The sequence below is a fragment of the Arvicanthis niloticus genome, chromosome 12 (genome assembly GCF_011762505.2).
Source record: "Arvicanthis niloticus isolate mArvNil1 chromosome 12, mArvNil1.pat.X, whole genome shotgun sequence".
In the NCBI taxonomy this organism is placed as follows: domain Eukaryota; kingdom Metazoa; phylum Chordata; class Mammalia; order Rodentia; family Muridae; genus Arvicanthis; species Arvicanthis niloticus.
In genome coordinates, this window is record NC_047669.1 from 30111189 (window position 1) to 30133353 (window position 22165).

The following is a 22165-nucleotide window of genomic DNA, read 5'->3' on the forward strand; positions in this document are numbered from 1 at the left end:
CAGAATCTTCAGTTAGATGCTCAGTAATTATACAATCATAGGAATTCATGTGCCAAGAACAAATGACCGAACATGTTATATCTTGAGAAATTTTTTTGGAATTATCAGTTACCTAATAGGTGGTTTCCTTTGATTAGACCAGGCTGTGCTGACCTTTCTAGTAAGTACAAACTGTACCAATAAGCTTTTGTTTCATTTTCCTGTTTTTACCTTCAGAAGTTACCATGAACCAAAAGAAATCTTTTAGCTGTACTCAAGGCTTTTATGTAGTCTTGCTGGGTTAATAACATGTCATTATCACAAGGTTTAAAAGAGCCTAAAACATCTACCCTGCTTGATGCTAAATTACATAAGCAGGTGTTCTCATGAATAAATGTCCACTGACATTTTTAAAATAAAAGGTTATTTTTAAAAGTATTTAACATGTCAGAGTTTCCATGTATCACATCTTTCCAGCTAGGTCTTAGAAAGCATTTCCTTCATCATGAAATATATTTTTGAGTACCTAAGGATGGCATGCTGTTAGTGCTGAAAGCTTCTGATACTGGGTTTTTCCTGCTTATGCCATGACATACATGACATACATATGTATATGACAGAATCGGTAGCTGATCAGATGTGAGCTCGTGCCTCAGACATTCTGGAGGAGACATACTAACCTGACATGAGTGTTGGCCAAAATTATGTTGCTGGTTAGGAATGATTTTCTTCCTTCTTCTCCAGATAACTTGTCATTAAGTATGAATCCTGTCTAAAAAATGAAGTTTACATCTTTGAAAGGTATTCTGTTGTATGCTAATACAAGCTATTTAATAAAATTGTTCTTAGGTAGTACAGATATTTGCCTAGTCCTGGTTTTCCAGACACCTCCCCAGAACAGATAGTTGGGGAAGAGCTGGAGACTAGTCTCTAAATCAGACTTGGATGCTGAAATAAACTTGCATCTGTACTTTATTTAAGGATGAATTTAGAAGAGGCAGCAGAGGCCTTCAAATAACAGAATTATTGCATCTTAAGTAATAGCTGAAAGAAACCTTTTTTTTTTTTTAAAACTAAGTTCTTACTGTTGTTACATTTAAGTGAAAAAAAGTCAGCAAAAATATTTTTCTTCTCCTAATCAGAAATTACTATATAATATACATACATTCATACACACATTTAGACTCTAGAAGCTTTAAGTATGTACAGTGAAGAAGGAAGTTTTCAAACATCTTTGAGGAAAACTTTTCAGATTTCCACAAAATTTAGTCAATTTTTACATTAAAGAATTTTATAATATGAAAGAAATAAAATTGCTTGTTTACAAAATAAACATAAGAAAAGGCCAGGCATGATGGTACATGCCTATATAGTCCAGCACTTTTGCAGGGGAAAGCAGGAAGATCGTTAATTCCAGGTCAGTCTGAGCTATATGAAATGCTGTCTCAAAAACCCAAAAGGATGCCTTGGCCCATGACAACAGCTGTCTGAGCTCTGACCACTTTCTCCCATGTACTCTGGATGGTCAGCCCAGTGGTGCATTCCTAGTGGCTCACCATGCTAAGGCTGATGGTGTCTGAGATACTCAGGCCTGGAGAGCAGAGAGCAGCTCAAGCTGGGGTGCAGCATAGCTGTGTCATTGAACAAAACAATACAGTGAGATCAAGGCAGGGTCTCATCTCATCAGTATTTGAATTGGAATATCATCTTTTCTCCTAGGTCACTATCTTGTCCCCTTTGTGGAAAAAGCCACCTGTGGAGGGCAGTGGTGGTATACTCAGCCATTCCCCAGAAAGAACAACCAAGGGTAATGTCCAGGGTCCTCTCCCACATGTCTCTGGGAGCACACCTGGCCCAAAGCAGCCCAAGACTACAGCAGCTGAACCCCCTGCACAGCCTGGTAGCTGTGAAACGCCTGGGACCACCAGCCAGGAAGCAGAAGCTGTCTGCGTGGGGCATTTCCACTATCGCCATGTCTACCAGCAACAGCTGATTGAGAAGCAAAAGAAGAAACTTGAGGAACAGCAGAAAACCATTGAGAAGCTGAAGGAAAGCCAGCGTTTGGCCGAGGCCCGGTGGGCAGCTGAGCTTGCCACAGCAGTCACAGAAGGAAAGGGCTGCCTTCAGTCAAATCCCAGAGGAGCAAAGGACCTGCAGGGAACCTGCCAGAGGCTTCTGAAGTATGTCAGCAGGGTCAGAACAACGCATTTGAGGGCTTTCCTTTGAGGAAGAGGGCTGCTGAATATCTTTGCTTGGCTTCCTGTCCACTCACAAAGCCAAGAACCTCACGTATGCAGGCTGTCCCATGCCAGGTGTCCATAGATATTTAAAACAAATGGCTGCCTAGATGGATACTATTATACAGTGAGCCCTGGGTAGTTGTGAGAGGAACTCTGGAATTATGTCAAAAAGGAGAAAAGACATGTTCTAACTAAGTTTTCGAGTTTCTGATTATGTTTAATGCTGAGAAACCAGGGCAGACAGGACCAGCCCCAGGGCTGGCTAATTGACTCAATGAATTTTTAGTTGTTCACAGTAAAGCTATCTATCTTCAGACTTTCCCCCAAAGTCACTTAAGATGGTTCTAACTGTGCTTGACACATCCTCAGTGTGTGTGATGGAAGGTGGTTTAGGAGAGGAATTGATGAGGGTAGGGCTGTCCTTAGACAGACTTTAGTCTGGGTATAACTTGTTAACTGAGTTACAAGTTTGTAGAGTGCTATGAGTTTCTCCGATATAAAGGCTTTGAAGGAGGTAATTATTGATCACAATTGTCTTTCTTGTCTTTTTCTCCTTATTTTCTTTCAGTTCATCTGTTTCATCCCCTAGGTGTGAAGACAGTAGAACTGATTCCAGAAAGCCTCTTTCTGCATCCAAAAGGCCCCCAAAGCAGCCGACAGCACCCCATCCCTTACTGAAAGGCAAGACTGCCCCATGGTTTTCATGATGGTTACCTTTTCTGCTGGAGCAGTGTGTGTCTGGGGCTGGGTGCTTATAGCTCTTAGGCTTTGACACTTGGTAGAGCCTGGGAAAATTCCAAAGTTTGTAGACATGGGAGAAATGGGGTGCACCAGGGGGCTCCACTACTCTTTCCTTCCCCTTCTGCCAACTCTTATGGCCTTCCCATAACGATTCGTGCATGATTGTGTGCACATGTGCACACACCACGGGGGGGGGAGGGCGAGGGGGAAGGAGAGACAGAGAGAGAGAGAGAGAGAGAGAGAGAGAGAGAGAGAGAGAGAGAGAGAGAGAGAGAGAATTGTGAAAGGTCCATCATTTTTCACCTAATTTGAGATTTGTATTGTGAGGGAAAGGGAGGAGTTACACAAATGAAAACCCTGAGAGACAGCTAAGGCTAAATAAACATTGATAAAGTTCATCTGCCATTATACTTCATCAATGCCAAAATACTGATGGGTTTATAGCAAGTCAAGTCCTGTTATTCTGTCACTCTATGATGCATTATGTTTTAATAGTAGCATTTTGGTAATGAAATGTATAAACCAGATAGTTTAATTTGATTTAGATGCATATGAAACTCTTTATATTTAAAAACTAATACTTTAAGACTAGAGGCATTCCTCAGGACTCAGCTTATAATCCTGCTGACTGAGTTCATCACACTGCTCTTGTGTGTGTGTATGTATATCCACATGGTGGTGAGTTCTTTGACAGTTACATAGATTTCTGTAAATCTGAGGTTTTAAAACCTATTGTAAAATTGCTGCCCTAGCAAGAAGTACTGACATCTGAAGGACATTGTGCTTCTAGTCAGTTCCTGTCAATAAAGAGATTGCCTGGCTATATACCAGCCATCTGGCAGGACAGCAGTTGATGCTGTCCTTGCCCACCACTAAGGCTGATCAGGAAATGTCCAGTTCATTGTGATAAGTTTTTGAAATTATTGTTTGATCAATGACTTAGCTATTTCAGAATCCCAGTCTATTTCTTAAGTAGACTTTAATGATTCAATCTAGGAAAGATGGAGAGAGATGTATTGCCGAGCCTGTGCTTCTCTGGCTCTTCACTTTAATCTCTAGTCTATTTCTTCTCTTAAGGACAGTCTCCCTGCCATCTGTGCTACCACCACTAATCCTCTGTGGCAAAGCAGACAGTTAATATCTGTGAGAAATAGCTTGCTGAGGTTTTTGTTTATTAATTCTTAAAACTTGGACTTAAAGTCTCTTCTCTGTAACAGGGCCCAAGGAACTGAAAGTAACAGTGGGCTGGCTTCGTGAGCAGAACTCAATGCTCCTGATGCCCATGCCCCTGCCTGGGCCAGCCCTGCCTGAGTACAGTCATATTATCAGACCATCTTGCACATTTGTTTCTTTTGGATCGATATTTAATAAACTGTCAAGAACAGGAGTCTGACACTCAAAATCATTCTGATGCCAGTTCTCCAAATGCCTGGTTCACTTCCATTTCCTGCCCATCTGGGTGCCTGGGTCTTAAAACTACATTGGAATAGATTCACCATGACCCCAGCTTTAGCTTTCTTGTTGTTGTCATGAGTGCAGATGCATGGGTGGTGACTTCAGAAAATGAGTAGCCTCACATAAGTGAATTTTGAGGAAATTTAAGGAATTTTCTATTCTCCAAGTACTCATTAGCTGAAGTATATTTTTGTATGTGTGTTCATCAGCAATGTATTAAAATTATGGCTTCTGGATTTCATATACTAAAAGTACACCTTCCAGGAGCATTGTCTTATTTAAACCAATAGAAATATATTCTAAAGAAATATAAAAAGAAATGCAATGAGCATATATATTATTCATTGTTGCTGATGTTAGATCTTTAACCTGTTGAGTTAAATAAGTTTCATATGTCAAAAGGTTCAACTTACAAGAAAACTCTAATGGTAACTCTAAATGTGAATAGAATATGGAGACATTTATTTTACAGAGTGCTTCATAGTTTTTTTATATTGGGACTATGTTACTATTTTTTAGCTATGGAAGAGAGAGCAATTCAACGGGCTGAACGTAGGCAGATCTTGGCAGAAAGGAAGAAAAAACAAGAAGAAGACAAATTGGTAATAAATTCAGAATGAAAACTGAGGCAAGAAAAGTGATTTGTTCAGATTTCAAAACCTGGAACCTTTTGTGTCCATGCCTCCTGTAACGGTAGAGTTAGAGCAACTTCAAAAAGGCTGTGGCCTACCCCTCTGAATTCAGTTTTAGGAAAATAATAACGATCTTACTCAACATCATTAGCAGAGCAGAAAGGAAATGTTACAAAAGTGAATGGCAGCTAGCATATTGGAAGGTGCACAGGTAACCACAATTTAGTATGCTGTATATGGATACATTGTATATTGATTGTATGTTGACCCAAAGACTTTGCAAAGGATAGTAGTTCTTATCCTCCAACATTTGACCTAGACTGTCAGAAGGAAATTTTGCATCTATAAGAGAAAAATAACAATTCTGTTTCAGGTGGACTAACCGGGTTTCCTCACACCAGACTCCCTATTTCACAAGTGAAAGTAAGAACTGACAGTAGTCATTTTTTATCATGAGAGTAGAGTGACTATATTCATGGGCAGGAGAAGGTTCCTCCAGAGAGACCCCTAAGTTCATGCAGGTCATGCAGGTTCAGTCTTTCCCTCCTGTCACAAAATGCATACATAGTCTAGGAGGAGGACAGGCATTTGGTAGATACTTTACTGCTTCAGGACCAAAGACCTCCTTTGCTATTCATAGGAAGGGTTCTGAGTTTTCTGTCTTCTGATTTCATTCAGGCTCAGTTAAAGGCCCAAGAGGAAGAACGCCAAAAGAAGGATGCAGAAGAAAAGGAAGCCCAGCTGGAGAGAAAACGAGAGGAAAAGAGACTGAAGAAGATGGTTAGTAGAATCTTTGCCAGTTGCCCATTTGTTGAGGCCCATTACTAGTGATCTCTCTCCTCATGATTGTGTTGGCCATTGGTGTACCTAGGGCATAGGATGCTCTCAGCAAAAGTGGTGAATGGGTAGATAGAGCAATGGACAATTAGAAGAAAACACATTTCAGAGAAGCTGGGAAAGCCAGTTATTAAATGCTAGGCCTTAAATTTGGAGAAAATACAGTAGTATTCATTGTTGGATGCTGCACAGAACAAAAAGAATCAAGAAGTCATATGAGGCAAAATACACATAAATTTTGGAGACAGTGGAAGCATTTTCATCCTTTTCTAAATCAACATAAGAAATCCTAAAAGCAGCTGTTTCTTTCCTTTAAAACTAGTGAAAGATTCTAAAACACATTTCCCCAACATGTGTTATGTTCCATGTCGTCCTAGTAGTTCCTGAAATAGTAAGTTGTTTGGAGAAAGTGTAAATTCGGTAGTCAGATGGTTTTAGAAAATGCTGTTTAAGATAAACAAAGTTCCTTAATGAGTTGACTTCCCAAAACTTTTGACATCTTCCCAGACATTATGAGTCTCCAGAAAAGAGATGTAACATACCAAAGTAATATGTATATGACTGCAAGTCCCTTTTTTATAACACATGGTATAACAAACCATGGAACAATTTAAGGTCATACTACTGTAAAGCAACAAAATAATTTAAAAAATATACACTATAACAAATTTGTCTCTCAAAGCTGTTCACTGTAAAAAAAAAAAAATACAAAGGAAATAGAAAATATCTCTGAGCTCAACACTAAGAAGTAACTAGTCTCCTACAGAAGCATCTCAGTGTCGGCTTTAGGCCTTTCTCACTGTGCATCTCCCCTCTCTATTAACAGATTGATCACTGTCTGCCTGTAGGTATGTATAGCTTTAAACTTGCTTTCTTTTTAGACTCTACCATGAGTAGAGTATCTTTAGAATTTTTCAGGGCTAATTTATAAATACAACGATGTTTTTTTTAAATCTTTGTTTTGGATTAATACAGATTTACAGAAAATTTGAAAGGATAGTATCATATTGTATATCTTCCCCATTTAATGCTCTCCAATATCATCATGAAGCATTCATTAGATGTCATCATGAACACATTACTGCAGACATTGCTTTTCCATAAATATTCAAGTTCTACTTGGATATAACACATCCCTGAAGCTGTCTTGTCCCCTTAGCGCCCTCTGGGCTGTGATAGCTTCTATCTTTCCTCTTTTGTCATGACTTGTCTGAATATTTCAAAATTGTCCCTCCATTTATATTTGATATTTTTCTGACAATTCCCCTGTGCTAATGAGATTTATTTAAGGCAATGCTCACTCTGTCCTAAGCACACGGCAGCCCTGTACATGAGACCAGATGAAGCATCTTCTGATGTGTACTTGATGAGTTAGCAGGTGCTTGACAGGTTTCCTCACTGTACTTTCCAGTTTTCCCTTTTCACACTTTATCCCTGGAAAGTGATTTATTAAAGTCCAGTATTCTCTCAAGGCATGAGGAAGATGCAGCTCAGCCCCATGCCCTCTGTGGAGATATATCTACAGTGAATACCAAGAATTCTCTAAATGTAGTTGGTCACATCCTCTATTTATTCTGTCGTTGTTTATATAACTATGGATTCTTGTATATTTACTTTACACATTGGGTGATAAAATACTGTTATTAACTTATTGTTTAAATTGTGGTTTTGACTGGCTTAGAAGACTCTTTGAGACTGGCTCCTGGTTTCCTTGGGTCTGCCCTGTACTTCTCTGCTTTCTGAACACCTTGCTTTTTGGAGCTTTTCTTCTCACAGTTTCACTGTCAGGCCCTCTGATCAAACATGTTTTTCAAGATTCCTTCGTTCTACACGGTATCTGGCAAAGAAAGCTAGGCAGTGAGTACGAAGTTGCTACTGGGATAGTCCTGGTTCTAGGATATTGATATAGATGATATACATGTATTAGGCCACGCATACACATCTGGTTATAACCATCCTTCATATACAATCAAGGTGAACTCAATTGATATCTCTAGCTCTATTCTTGGATCAGAGAGTTTATTTATTATACACATCCCATCTTGTTTGCTTGCAGATGTTCTGACAATTTGAATTTTAGCTCTATCAGTCCAGATGTATATAACTTGTTAATAATGTGTTCAAGGCTAGTTTGGGCTCTGTCTCAAAATCTGTTTCAAAACTTAATTCCCCTGAGCACTCTTAAGCTGTTGGATGTGATATTCCTGTGTTCATCCTATGTAGTCATCCTTGAGCAGTCCTTATATACTCAATTCACTGAGAAATTTTATTATGAAAGGATATTGAATTTTGTCTAATGTTTTCATCTATTGAGATGATCATAGAATTATTATTCTTATCCTAAAATAGTGTATTGCATTTACTGATGTGTACAGATAGTCCTTACATTCCTGGAGTAATTTCACCTGGATGTGGTATATGATACTTTTAATGTAATATTGAACTTGTCTTGCTACTGTTTTGTTGAGGATTTAGAAAGTGATATGTCCTCGGGAATGTCTGCCGATATTTTCTGTTGTTGTGTTGTCTTTGTTTCATTTCTGGGTCAGACTAAGGCTGGTCAAAATGAGCTTGAAAATGATCTTTTCTCCTCAGCTTTCTGGAGAAAGTTGGTCATGGTGTTTACCAGAACAGGAAGCAAACTAGAGTTATCCAATCTGGAGTCTGACTTTTAGCAAACGTTTTCCTTATTTTTCTTCTACTAACATTGAAATGGCACCGACATAATTGAATTAAAGTATGCTGTCTCCTATCGGTTGTCCTTGTCCTTCACATCTCTTTCTTCCTGTCTTCTCTGACTTTAGTAAGCATCTTATCTCCTCTACTGAGTTATTTGCTTTCCTTTTAAGAATATTTCTTGTGTTGTCTGGTGCTTAATAATCTCCAGCCATCTTCAAATCATAGCACACTCCATGTCCCTGAGATCTTTCCATCCTCACATTTTACTTTCTCCTATTTTCTCTTGTCATGTGTGTCCTGTTTTTCTTGTATTACGCTATAAATACTAGGTGTCCTGCTTAAGTTCCTGACTTACACAGCTGCTGTAGTAATAATAGGGGTGTTGGATTTTACCTTCCTTCCATTTCTAGTGTTCTTTGTACAGATGTAAATTCTTAATCTGTGTCATATATTATTCTTCCTGAAGAACTTGCACCATTCTGCTCCTGGTGGCAGATTCCCTCAGAGTATAACCTGCTTCCTTCCTCTCAGACAGCCTCAGTGCCACATGTCCTTACAGGACCTTTCCTTTGGTACAGGTTCAGGAGGAGAGAGAGAGAAGAGCGCTCTGGAATATCTTATGTGGACACTAATCCTATCAGGTTAGGCACTTGTCACTTCTTACACAGATCCATTTACTGATAGAGTTAGGGTTTCAACATAAGGACTTTAGTCTGTAACAGTTGGTGAGTTTCTTCCCTCTCCCATCTTTAAGACTATGTCTCATTTTAACTCTCTTAAATATACAGTTTATCTAGATATGGTTGATTTGTTCAGTTGTTTGCCTTAATAGGTTTAAGCTTCTTAGATATACAACTTTGTGTTTTATCACAAACTTTAAACATATTTTTACCCACTGTTATTCAAATATTTTAGCTGACTCTTTTCTCCTTCCCAGTTCTCAGTCACACCAGTGTTTCTCAGATGTGGCAGTTTTTAACTCTCTTGCTACTTTGCAATTACTATGACTTCAAATTGTCAGGTTCTTTCTTCAGCTATTCTTCCTAGTAATAAGTACATTGAAGACCCTCTTCATTTCTGCTCCCATGTTTTATTGTCTAGCACTTTTGTTCTGAACTCTATGGTTTTCATGTGTTCTGCAGTCACCTGATACTGAATGATGTCTATCTTTTCTCCACTTTTCCTCCAGTTCTCTAATATTGTCACAAATGCTTTCAAAAATTCTGATAGCTTCAGCATCTTTGTCATGTCTGTCTTGTTCTGATGATTGGTTTTTATCTTTTTAGACCTTATTCTTATCTTTTGATAGATCATTCATATGTTATTGTTGGAAGGCAGTCATTTGCTTAGAGAGATAGAAATTCAACTGGGTGGGGCTTTAATATGGATATTGTGTTAATCTAGGCAGGGATTGGGCTTTGTTTGATGTTTGTTGTTGCCATGGTTACTACCATTAGCTTTTATTGTTGCTATGGACACTAGAGGCTTCACTTTTTCAGTGCCTTTGGCTTTGGGTCTTCACCTTGTGCTGCTCCCCAGAGGCCATGTTCTTTCCAGCTCCTCCTGTTTTATAACAGGGTTTGTAAGTAGATGCTGAGGTGGGTGTGAGGGGAAGCATTCTCTACTCTGATTACATTTCAGTCTTGGGCGTGCCCAGCTCTGGCTCTGGAGTTTCTGTTCCTGCTCTGCGGTTGAAGTATTGCTGCACCTCACTTCCCCCTTTCTCTGTGACCTAGAGCCCTTCCCTACAGCAGTTGGTTGGTGGGAAGAGATCATACCTGGCAGACTTCTCAAAGTTCCCTCGTGACACAGTGTGGGCCCCACTCTATACCAAGTGGTACAAGCAGAGAGCCTTCATTCTTGGGAAGAAGAATGCCCAGGGCAGTTTGGGCTGTTGCTTCTCTCCCTTGACAGACTATTCAGGAAACGGCATCTTAATCTCTCTGTCATCTTTGTGGAAACATATTGGGTTCCTAGAGGAGAAATCTACAGGAGCGTGGACCACCTTTGTGAGCCTTACCATCTCACAGGATGCACTTTACCAACACCTCTGCCTTAGCAGCTCAGTAGCTGTAGTTTCCGCCTTCTCAGGTAATGCTCCTGTGCCTCCCAGATCGTGCCTCTCTCTCCAGTGTGGGAGATGATTAGATGTCTCAGGTCAATTCATGAGAAGACATTAGTTCTGACCTCTGGTCTGGCTCTTTTCTTGTTAGAAGCAAAATGCTTGAATAAACCAAAAATTATTTTTAAAAAACTTACTGACCAGGAGAATGTTTTATCTCACTATATAAATCCCAAACCTTTTCTTTTTAAAAAATGCCAGCCCACAGCAACAGACAAAAAGCCTTTTCACGTAGACTAGTTCCCAGACTGTAACCTTCTAACTTTGAGAGCAGTACATTTGCTGCCTGACTGTGATTGAGCCTTCCTTGAGAGTGACTTCAGGTCTAAATGTACCTGTCAGTTGTCTCCTTTTCCTTCTGTGCAAACATGCTGTGCACAGCGAGCTTGCCCACTCTGCTTGTCACATGGTCTTCATGCTTTTGAGACATCATATTCTGCACAAGCAGTGCCTGGCCCCCCTGTAGACTTCATATAGCTAACGCAGACACCACCTCCAAGGCCACGGTGATGCTATTCCTATAACAAAACTCAATGGCACTCCAGAACCAGTACCTGCTGGGACTTTCTCTGTCGGATGCATGTGGCTGAATGTCTTTGAGGGAACTCTGGTTTAACTTCTAGTAGGCAGGTGTTTTGCTCACTGAATTTATCAGCAGACTGTTAAGTAAAGGTACCATATTTTCTAGGTAGATGAATAACCCAACTATTGTTATAACATATTATCTCAGGGACAACCACATTTATTTATCTGAATACAAAATATAAGCCCAGTTATGCATGTGAAGGACATGTGTCTTGGTTTGGTTTTCTAGTGCTGCGATAAACAACATGACTAAAAGCAGCCTGAGGAAGGAGAGTTTATTTGGCTTGTGTGTTACAGACCATGATTACGGAAGCCAAGGCAACAACTGAAGCAGAGACAAGGGAGGTCTGCTACCTACTGGCTTGTTCCTGATGGCTTGCTCAGCCTGCTTTCTTATATACCACCCAGGACCACCTGCCCTGGGGTAGTACTGCCCACCGGGAGCTGGGCCCTCCCACATCCAATCAAGACAATGTCCCACTGACTTACCTACAGACAATCTGATGGAGGCCTCTTCACTAACTGTAGCTACTGTCAAGTTGACTGATCAAGACAACATGTAATATAAAGTTTTAGGACAAAGAAAGTCTTCAGGGAAAAAGCCCATGATAAAGTGGTCTTCCACATTCAGGAGAAAGGTTATGGGGTAAGGGGATGGCTACAGCTTCATGTCCCTATGATCCTGACAGAAAAGTACACCAACTGTGGCAAATAAGAGTGCCATTCACAGGTCTCACATGACCTAAAAATAAAAACCTCATAAAGTCCTATTTTTTTTCCATTGGGTGCATGTTTTCTACTACTGTTTATCAAGCAGTGGCTCTAGAGCCATATAAATATGCTTTGGGGGAGGTTGGGTTTTTTGATGGCCTGGAACCCACTTTGTAGACTAGGCTGGCTTTGAACTTCCAGAGAGCCATCTGCCTCTACCTCCCATGTGCTGAGATTTAAGGTGGGCACCACTACACCCAGCTTATAAATATACTTTGAACTACTGGGAAATTGAAATCTGTTATTGAAAAGGGTAATTTAATCACCAAAAATTACGTTTTCCATGTTTAGTAAACATATTAGCTTGAAGGGTAAACACCTGTGAAATATCTACTTCTGTGCCAGTCTGCTCTGGGCGTTGGAACAGAACAGTGAAGACAGACAGCATCTCTGTCTTGAGAACCCATCTGTGTTAGTTTGGAAAAAGAGTCAGTCAACATCAAAGAGGTAGACCGGGAGAATACTGTGAGAAGCAAGGTACAAAAAACCTTTCTGAGCGCTTGGTACAAGGGAGGTCCCCACAGGACACATATATACGTGTCAAATAGCCTGTTAGGTGCACGCAGCTGGATAGAGAAGCTTGTATACCAAGACCAGAATGTGGAATCTATAGGATCCAAATATGCCAATGTTTTTGGTGATCTGGAAGTGACTAGAATCAACCCTTCACCTCGGGGGGGGGGGGGGGGGGGCAGAGATGACTACAGGGCCACAGCCTAAGATGTATGAATATTTTTCCAGAGGAAGAGGACCTAGGAGAACCTAAAATTAGAACAGTGTGAGAAGTGTTTGTGTTGGGGGAGGAATGATGGTGGACACAGCACCGTGTGCCTGAGCCCAGCTCTGAAGGAGACAAGTGACTCTTTAACTTGGACACAGGGGCATCACTCAGGACCTGGACAATGGTGCTTTCTGTGGCGGCCTAGGAAAGCAGCCACTGTCCAGTGGGCTGAGACTTGGTGAGGAATAGAGGAACATAGGGTCCAGTGGAGCAAAGGGGGTTTTTGCTGGTAGTTAGTTGCTTTTGGTTTTATTTGCTTTTATTTTTAATTAGCATTTACTAGTGTGTTTCTATTTTGACTTCCAGGATCCAGCAGTAACGGAGAAATTAATGTTAAAATAGAGTTGAGTGTCGTATACTTCCCTTAACATACTTTTAAACCTTAATCTTTCTCTCAAAACATAGTGGCTGATACAGTTAAACATTTAGATGAGATCTTGGTGTTATATGTCCTTTGTAATTATGCAAAATATAATTTAAATCAGAAGAGAAAGCCATATTTAATATCAGTTTTTAACCTGAGGGAACTATTTGCTCTTTGAAACCTCACTGTGTAAATCCCCAATATAAATGCTTTTTCAAAACAGAATCATACCATGTCAGCTGAGTGGATACAGCTGCCATTCACTTCCTGTACAAGGAAGTGGAAAATAAGTCAATTGTGAGTGTGAGCAGGCAGGTTCTTTAGACTGAGCCAGGGCTTCTCCAAAGGGTTGAATCAGGCTCTCAGTCTGCCTGCAGGCTGCCGCTGAGGAAGGGACAAAGCACTGCATGTGAAAAGAACCCGGTTCTGTCTCCTCGTCCATTCTTTACCCTCCTTTTACTACTCAGGGAGCAATGCTTATCTACAGTTTTCATGTCTGCCATCCCATTCAAGAAGGTTCTCAAGTATCTGAAATAAAGATTATAAAGGATATTGTCATGTAATTCTCTGAAGAATGTAGGCATTTCATTTTCAGGAACTTGTACAAAGATAGGTAATTGCATTGGAAGATAAGAACAGTCTCCCTTTCCTGTTAGATGTATTCTCATCTTTTGTTTCTGTGTCTCTGTGTCTGTCTCTGTGTCTGTCTCTGTCTGTCTCTGTCTCTCTCTCTCTCTCTCTCTCTCTCTCTCTCTCTGTCTCTCTCTCTCTCTCTCTCTCTCTCTCTCTCTCTCTCTCTCTCTCTGTGTGTGTGTGTGTGTGTGTCTGTCTGTCTTTCTCTCAAAGGCTCAGACACATAAAGTAGCTTGCAGAATCAACCATGTCACCACTGCCCTTTTCATGACATGAAATTAGAGAATGAAAAAGAAATTTGAATATTGTTATGTTTCTGCCCCACAGGTGACCACCACTGTGAGAGCAGTCTGCAGTCTGCTTTTAAAGCTGTATCTGCTGCACTCACTACATTTCAGTAGACTTTTCTGTCCTACCTTTATTACAGACTGCTTGTACTAAAAGGCAGAACTAGATAATGGTATGTGTAAGGTAGACTGTTGAGTTCCTATCATCTTTCCTGGCCACACCACTCAGGAGTGCATGTCTTTCTTCTGTGAGAAGCGCACAGAGCCTTCTTTCTCGGGGAACCCCCAGGCCAGTTAATCTTGCTGCACAGGACAGAAGGCTGCTCAGTGATGATACTCTCAGCTTACATCTGTTCGCTTAGGAAAGAAAAATAACTCAGTGGTAAGAATATTCTTCTAGACTTCCAGTGGAGTTTCTTGTCATTTGACCATCATTATTTATATATAAGGCTTTGCATTATAATCCTAATGAAGGTTTGCATTACTGCTCTTTCTTTAATGATAAGGAAAGGCTTCCTGATTTCTCCTTTGACTAGACATTTTGACTTTTTAGTAATGAGGAACGTGGTAGTTCATTTCTGTAAACAATATTGGATAAACCCAAGAATACATAGCTTTGATTGATGTAGGGCTTGTGACCAACATTCTCTGACCCTCTTAGCAAATCTTTTAAAAAATATTCCAGAGTTTAATTATAATTATTAGCATATTATTTAACTGTTAGATGTTAATTTTGTTCTTTTTTAAAGTGAAATTCTTTGGGTTTTTTTAATCATGGAATTTTTGCTTCTTTTTCCCCCCTCAGAAAGAACTAGAAAAACAGAAGAGAATTAAAAGAAATCAAGAGTTGGAAGCAGTAGCCAAAGGTCACTATGAAAAGATCTTGCTAAGGAAAAAAGGTCTGGAGCCCTGGAAGAGACTGAGAATGCAAAGCAAGCAAAACATTGAGGTGATGTCACCATCTTGGTATCAGCCCCAAATCAGAAAGTTGGCTTTCTCGGATAGCATGAACAGCCAGTCAGGCTTTAGAGTGAGGGGAACTTAGTGAGTTTAAAAGCCAGAACAATATAACTGCCTGGAGTATGTATGTTTTTGTTTTGAGTAAGAGTCTAGGTTTGATTATCTAAATACTTGTAATTTAACAGGTTTTGGAAACTAGAATGATTTTATTAGAGATCGCCACTATAAGAGGAATAGAGGTGACTCAATCTTACCATGGTTTCTAGCAGAGAGAAAGTAATAAGCATGGCTGGTCTCTGCTATGATAAAGTTCATAGACAAACCCAGAATTTCAGTGTATTACAACGCACTCCTCATCTCTCCGGAGTCTGCAGGCCACTTGGAGCTTTGCTCCCAGCCTCTCCCCAGCCCTCCTTGTTGGTTTCAGAGCTGCTCAGGTTGTTCCTCCTACCTAGCAATTAGCTAACAGGTATGAAAGCCAAATTACATAAGCCCTCTGTCAGCCTCTGCTGTCCACCACCCTGCTCTGAGTCCTGCCTCCCGGGTCTTTGTGATCTCCATCCAAAATAGAGTCTTGAGTACAGCGTAGGCAAAGTTGATTGCAGAATAAAGTGAAGGACACCCCCAAGGGGTGGCACTGCAGTGAACAAGAGACCACACTGTCCCACTTCACATGTAAGGCAAGCATTCTATGCCTAACATGTCTAGAAACAGCAGCTTTTCCTGAGGGACATGGTCTGTCCAGTTGTGACACACCCAGTTGGATAACTCAACTAAGAGAAGGCAATGTGTATCTTCATTAGAAAGCCTCCACGTAGACAGTCATCTGTGAGGTTTAGAAGATGGTTATCAGGTCTGAGAGGAGGCTCACTGGTTGAGTCCTTGATCTTCTTGCTGAGAACCAGAGTTCATTTCCTAGCACCTTTGAGTGGCTGTCAACGGGCTGTTTCTTCAGGCTCCAAGGAATCTAATAGTTTCTTCTGTGGGCATGAACATATAATGACACATAATACAAATAAAACAAATTAGAGATAACTTTTTATTCTGGCCATTTGGAATGTCATGTCTCCTCCCAGGACTGAAGCCATATTCAGATCCCATTCTTTTGAGAAGTAATGAGCCCCATAGCTCAAGGCCTTGGTTTCCAAATGCTGCTCATTACGAGGTGAAGGCTCGTTCCCAGTGTTGTCTGGGCTGATAAGCTAACTGGCTAACACTGCCCACTAATATTTCACTGAGCAGAGTGACCCTAAGGCCGGGCTCAAGGGCACTAAGAAGGGAGAAGGCTCCATCTACTCCATTGGGTGGTGCTGTGAAGTCACGTTGCAGAGAGTACATAATGCTATTATAGAGAGCACCAATCTGCTCTGCCACGGGATCCCTGAAATCTAACACCGATGAAATGTCTCACATTACCCTAACAAATTTACCCAGTGCATAGAACATTCAAATAAACGGTCAAGACGTTTAAACAGATGGAATGTTATTCTGCCTTTGGCTGCCAGGTTTTATGTGTCACAGAGCCCCATGTGATGGCTGCTCTGGCCAGTAAATATAACTAGCAGGAGATCTAGGGTGCAGCATGTTCACAGTGATGGGTGGTTAGATGAGACCTAGAGAAATGTGTCACTGTTCTAGAAAGGACTGCAGTAAGAAGGTCTTTTTTTCTATCTGTTGAGGGACACAACCGTCTCTTTCATACATAAAAACTGAGTTGTATTTATTTTGGATGATACTTTCAGCTACTTAAATTGGTAAGATATTAAAATATTCATCATATTATTTTTGTATCAGTGGTTTTGTGGTTTATTGATAATGTCTAAATTTCAATCATGGTGACAGTTCATTCTACAAACTAATTGAAAGTATTGGCATTTCCTCAATTAGACAGTGGTTAAGTATACAATAAAGAGCTGTCTATTATGGAATTGCTGTCCAAGTTCCAGCAGAGCAAACTGAGAGCACTGCCAACCACCCAGTCCAAAGGTTAGTGGACATGAAGGGATGGATTGAAAGCTGCTTATTCCATAACCAGCCAGTCTATGACGTCCAGGGAGTCAGCACTGAAAGAACATCCATGACCTCCACAGAACAGGCTGGTACTCTGTCTTTTAGATCACAGACTATAGGGTACTCGATTATTCTTGTCTAGTGGCTGTCTAAACCTGATATGTAGTATCATTTTCCTAGCTATCTATGTCTTCTTAAGTGATTTAAAATTTAAGGAATAAGTTCCACTTTTCATTAAAAAATTTTCCAGATAGCAGAAGAGTATCACTCTTTGGCTTTACAAAGAAAATGCCTGATCAGCTGGTTCCAGTATAGCCAGGAAAGTCTGGCTATGAAGACAGCCAAGGCTGATCAATTTTACTCCCAACTGTTGTATAGGAGAGTCATCCGAAGCTGGTTCCAGGTAAGGACAGAGGGAAAGTACTTTAAATGCATCTCCTCGAGCCACATGTGATGACATTTACCCATGGTCTCAGCACTTGGGAAGCTGAGACCTTCTCTCAGAAAATCAAAACTAAATAAATATACCTCTCTTCTCAACTCTCCATTAAAAAAAAAAAAAACAAGTTGAATGGCTTGATAATGGTACACCCACTTTAGTTTTTCAAGAACACAGAGCCATGAGTCCAGTTCATTCCTTTGAAATATTGTCAACCTTGGGTAGTATAAAGTCTCCAGCACATGTCCCCATAGAGTGAGGGTGTGTGTCTGTGTGTGTGTTAGAATGAGTGAGTCCTTCAGCTTTTGTTTCTTATTCTTCCTTGTTTTTTTGTCTCACAGTACTTAGGCGATTTTGGAAGCTCCCCTGTCAATCATCCACCTATTACTGTCAGTAAATTACAGAGGATGTCGTTGACTTGGTCACCTCATTGTCCTCTTTCAGCCCTTTGCATCCTTTTTTATTTTGCTTTGTTTGTTTCTGTTTCTGCATTTTCTCATTTGTTTTTAACTTATTCTACGTGTCTACTGATATCATTTGTCTCATTTCTATCATGTCTTCACCCACTAGTATGTCAGTGATCTAGAGAAAGAAGTCAGGAACCTCTGTGCCTGCTTACTGCAGAAGAAGATTTTCAAGACCTGGCTTACCACTGTCAGGGAGCTGAAGATGGATTCCCAGAGAAAGCTTAAGGTTGCCACAGAACACTGTGACAGGTAAGGGTGGCTCTCACGAAACTGACTCCCCCACTGCCTGGAACACCTCCTGCTTGCACAGTGAAGAAGGAAAGTGGTGGCTAGGAGAGCCCGGCCCTCAGAGACAGGTGGGAATCCCAACTCCCCCGATGGACAAGGGGTAGCAGCAGCTCAGGAAAGCACCTAGCTGTAAGACGAGGAAGCCTGGCCTGTCCACCTCACAGTGGCTGCAGGGACCAAGTGTGACATCCATGAAACATGCCTAAGCAAGTGTGGTCCTCAGCAGTCACATGGCTTCTGTTCTCTAAAACTGTTGTCACAGGCATGCCTGGTGCCCATGAAAGTCAAAAGATGGCATAGGAGCCCCTGGAACTGAGTTAGAGGTGGTTATGAACCTCCTGTGGGTGCTGAGCAACAAGTACCCTTAAGCCAGAGTTTTATTTTTTTAAGTTTGATATTTTTAAACATTATGAAACTTAGCACAAAATTTTAAAGTGCTTAAACCATACAAATATCGCTAGTTATTACTAGACACCCATGTCACCACAACTGAAGTCAAAGTAGAGTATCACTGTCCCACAGGCCACTCCTTCCCAGTCACAAGCCCCTCCTGCAGGTAAATAAATCTTCTGATCTGTACTGTGAGCATTCCCCTGCTCTCCTCCTAAGCTGTCAATACTACCATATGGTTTTCTTTCCTTGTTTTGAATTCTGTGTATAGATGACCTATTATTAATGTTGAAAATACACTTAGGTCTGATTTGTTGAGAAATAATGTAATCCACACAAATATAAGCAAGTGTATGCTTGCTCTCTGACGTTAGAACTCCCCTCAGCGTCTGCACAGAAATGCTATGAGAGTAGACCGGAACAACCCCTTCTGACGGCCAGGCGTCACTCCCGGGAAGCGGCTATGTAGTGGGTGCATGCAGCAAGCGACAGCTCCGAGCTGTGCGGCCGCCCTCTCCTCCCTGCCTGGTATTCAGTTTTGGATTCTTTGTTTTGGCTGTGTATGAGCATCTCTTGCACACTTTGTTACACCCCTGTGGCCACTCCTAGCAAGAACTGTTCGTTCTTAATTTATAGGCATTGGAAATCAGTGGTCTGGGAATAGACCAACAAGTGTATTATAATTTGGTGTAAATAGAGATTAACTACGCAATAGTGATAATATTTAGGGGACGTGCCTTTGAATAAAATGCATCTGCTTTAGAGGAAGGCGAGGACACAGTACCTAATGACTCTGCATTCATAACCTCTTGAACCTCCTCATCACAGGGCCGGTGACATTCTAGTGGGTAAAGGTGCCTGCCACGAAACCTGAGGACCCCAGTTCAGTGTGCGTCCTCTAACCTCCATACTCACACTGTGGCGTGTACATGCTCATGTCATACACACAACACACACACACACAATAATAAGAGACAAAATTTTTAGAATTAAAGAAAAACTTTAAAATGAGTAAGAACAGATTTTGCCTTCTGGGCTGCGGAGAACAGGAACAAGGAACCGGTGTTAATGCAGTACCCAGCCCACCTCCTAACTGCTGTGTTCTGACGTTCATGCCATCGTGAAGTCAGCCTCCTCCTATGTGCCTCAGTGGTCTGCCGCTCCAGCCTGAGGATTCATCTGAGGCTTTTAGAACACAAAGCATGACTATGGTCACTGCAACAACCCTGGGAGAGCGATAGCATGAATTCATTTTTTGACAAGGGAACAGCGTACACCCCATGTACATATAACACACAGGCAGCTCGCTGGCCCCACACTGGGTTTGCTTGCTGTAAATCACCCCACTCCTGCATCCATCTCCCTGCTCATTTTCCTAATTCACTGTTTATAAGCTAAAAGATACAATAGCAAGATAGTGTTCCTTTTAGAGTTTGAACTGTAGGAACTCTGAGATAATAAGAGAGGAAGTCCAGCTGCTCTGGTGGACACTCTGCTGGGACGCTGTCTTTCCCCACTTTGTTCCTGCTTCCTCTGTCTATGCTCCTCAGAGGCAAACAGTCTCATCCTTCACACTGATAAGCTCTGCCCATGTTGCCCACTGACCAGATTGTGTCTATTCATTTCGTTACTCTACTTATTTCCTTAGAGCTAGCAGAGATTTCAGAGTAGAATAGGAGGAGCCAGAACGCCTGGAGTATAGTGAGGAGAGAGGAGCTGTACATAGCAGGTGAGAGAGATACATCCTCAAGCCTGGGAGCGGGCCCTAGAGATGACCACAGGGAGCTCTCGGTGGTGGGCTGAGTGGAGAGAAGTCAATGCAGTGAGGCAGTTCCACTTAACAGAAGTCGGCATCATCCAAAACATCAACTGGCCAACAGCCATAAAATCAGTAATGACCGAGGTGAATTCTTGGGCCTTGTTAGCTGATTAAGAGGCCAGAGCAAGTATCATCACTGCCTCTAGTTTTACAAAAAGCCTCAGCAACCTGTGCTTGTGTTCCAACCTGTAACGATACGACTCTGCTATGCTAAGAGTGACTCTTGACCTTTACTCAAGGACTTCCCTCTTCAGGAATAGCCACTTCTGTTCAGTAGTGCATTTCAACACCTCAGATATTCCTCCCCGAGACAGGCCGACGCCTGTGTTTCTCCACCACCGTCCCTTCCCATACACTGACTCTGAAAGGCTAGCTGTCGCACTGGGCAGAGACTGTTAGGCCTCCCCCGGCATCCCCACTGCTCTCTGGATACGCTTCCCACAGACCGCACTCTGTTTCAGCACACAACCCCAAACACCATCTTCCAACCCTTGCCATTAGCATGGTTTTTTCTCAACTAAAATTCTAGATCCTTTCTGTTGTAGTTGGGGATGAGCTTGCAGTCAGGTGTTACACTGGAAACACCACAGCCTGGATGACATAATCAGTCAGTCAGTAGCTTTACCTTGACAGCTGCCTGCCCAAGCCTACCTTAATTCCTGGCCCTGGTTGGTTGGTATACAGGCTCTGAGCAGACTAGCTTTGGAGTCCATGTAGCATCACTCACCACACTCACCTCATCCATTTTTTTTAGTAGCACTTGTGCTGTCACACTTCCCACCGATTTCCCCTCTCCCTTTTCCCCTTAAAGGAAGATTCTCAGGGTCACACTGGAGACATGGAAGGCATTTGTAAAACTTACCAAAGAAGAAAGAGTGAAAGAGGAACGGCGAGACCAACTCCGCCGGAAGGTTGCCGAAATCCTTCCAGACTTCCAGATGCTGACGCCATCGTGACGGCTGCATACCAGTAGCTACATGCTTGTCTGCCAAAGGAAGCCTTTGGTGCCTGGATGTGTGCAGACTATCTCCACTCACACACCCAGCTGAGCCTGGCTTACTTTCTGGATGTGTCATAGGCCAGGGGAATTATCTTGGGATTTGTTCTTCCATCTTGATCTCTCCTGGGTTGCTAGGCATCTGTTGTAATGTCTGTCACAGTGGGTCATCCAAAGGCGCAGTCTGGGGCACCACCATTGAGTGTATTTTATATATTCTTAGCATAATAAACTTGGAAAGGATGAGTGTTTGCCTGCCTGGACTTAGGAGAGGGTGTCCTTTTCACTTACTGTGAGCTGCTATGAGGGTAACACTGGGTAGAAACAGAGAGCAGTGACGACTTAGAAAGAGGGCATGGGTAGCCAGTGTTCTGTGACCACTGCATGAGTGACAGGTACCCAACAGGGTCCACTCCACCCAATGGCAGAACATGATTAGAGGTACTTTGCACAGCTGCAGCAGACTGCAGCAGCTTATCCTGATCTTAGAGCAACGAGGACAGCCAGGTACTTGATAGACACCAAGGAAACCAACAGCTCATAACAGCTCCAGCAAGGACCACGCAGTCCCTCATCAAAATGCCTCACCATGTTCCCAACTAAGCTTCTAAGTAATCCATCTGCTTTGTCTGCTTGGCCTGGCAACTTACACTGAATTCAAAGAATGTTCTAATATTTAGGATTCTGTA

At 41.7% G+C, this 22165-nt stretch overlaps 1 protein-coding gene across 15 annotated transcripts in view; it reads left to right on the top strand.

Annotated features, from left to right (window-relative positions):
- Positions 1-21722, top strand: part of Ccdc191 (coiled-coil domain containing 191) — a 66971-nt gene extending 45249 nt beyond the window's left edge. For 6 of the 15 annotated variants that reach the window (XM_076942962.1, XM_076942958.1, XM_076942961.1 and 3 more), the window contains 8 exons: positions 1699-2159; positions 2788-2900; positions 4935-5017; positions 5726-5827; positions 14912-15055; positions 17327-17479; positions 18086-18231; positions 21291-21722. In XM_076942962.1, coding sequence (XP_076799077.1) covers positions 1699-2159; positions 2788-2900; positions 4935-5017; positions 5726-5827; positions 14912-15055; positions 17327-17479; positions 18086-18231; positions 21291-21435 — 1347 coding nt within the window. In that variant the 3' untranslated portion in view covers positions 21436-21722. Of the gene's footprint in view, positions 1-1698; positions 2160-2787; positions 2901-4934; positions 5018-5725; positions 5828-10477; positions 10655-14335; positions 14446-14911; positions 15078-17326; positions 17480-18085; positions 18232-21290 lie in introns of those variants that run through there. The other 9 variants (XM_034515623.2, XM_076942960.1, XM_034515626.2 and 6 more) reach the window with 7 other exon arrangements.
- Positions 21723-22165: the final 443 nt, after the last annotated feature.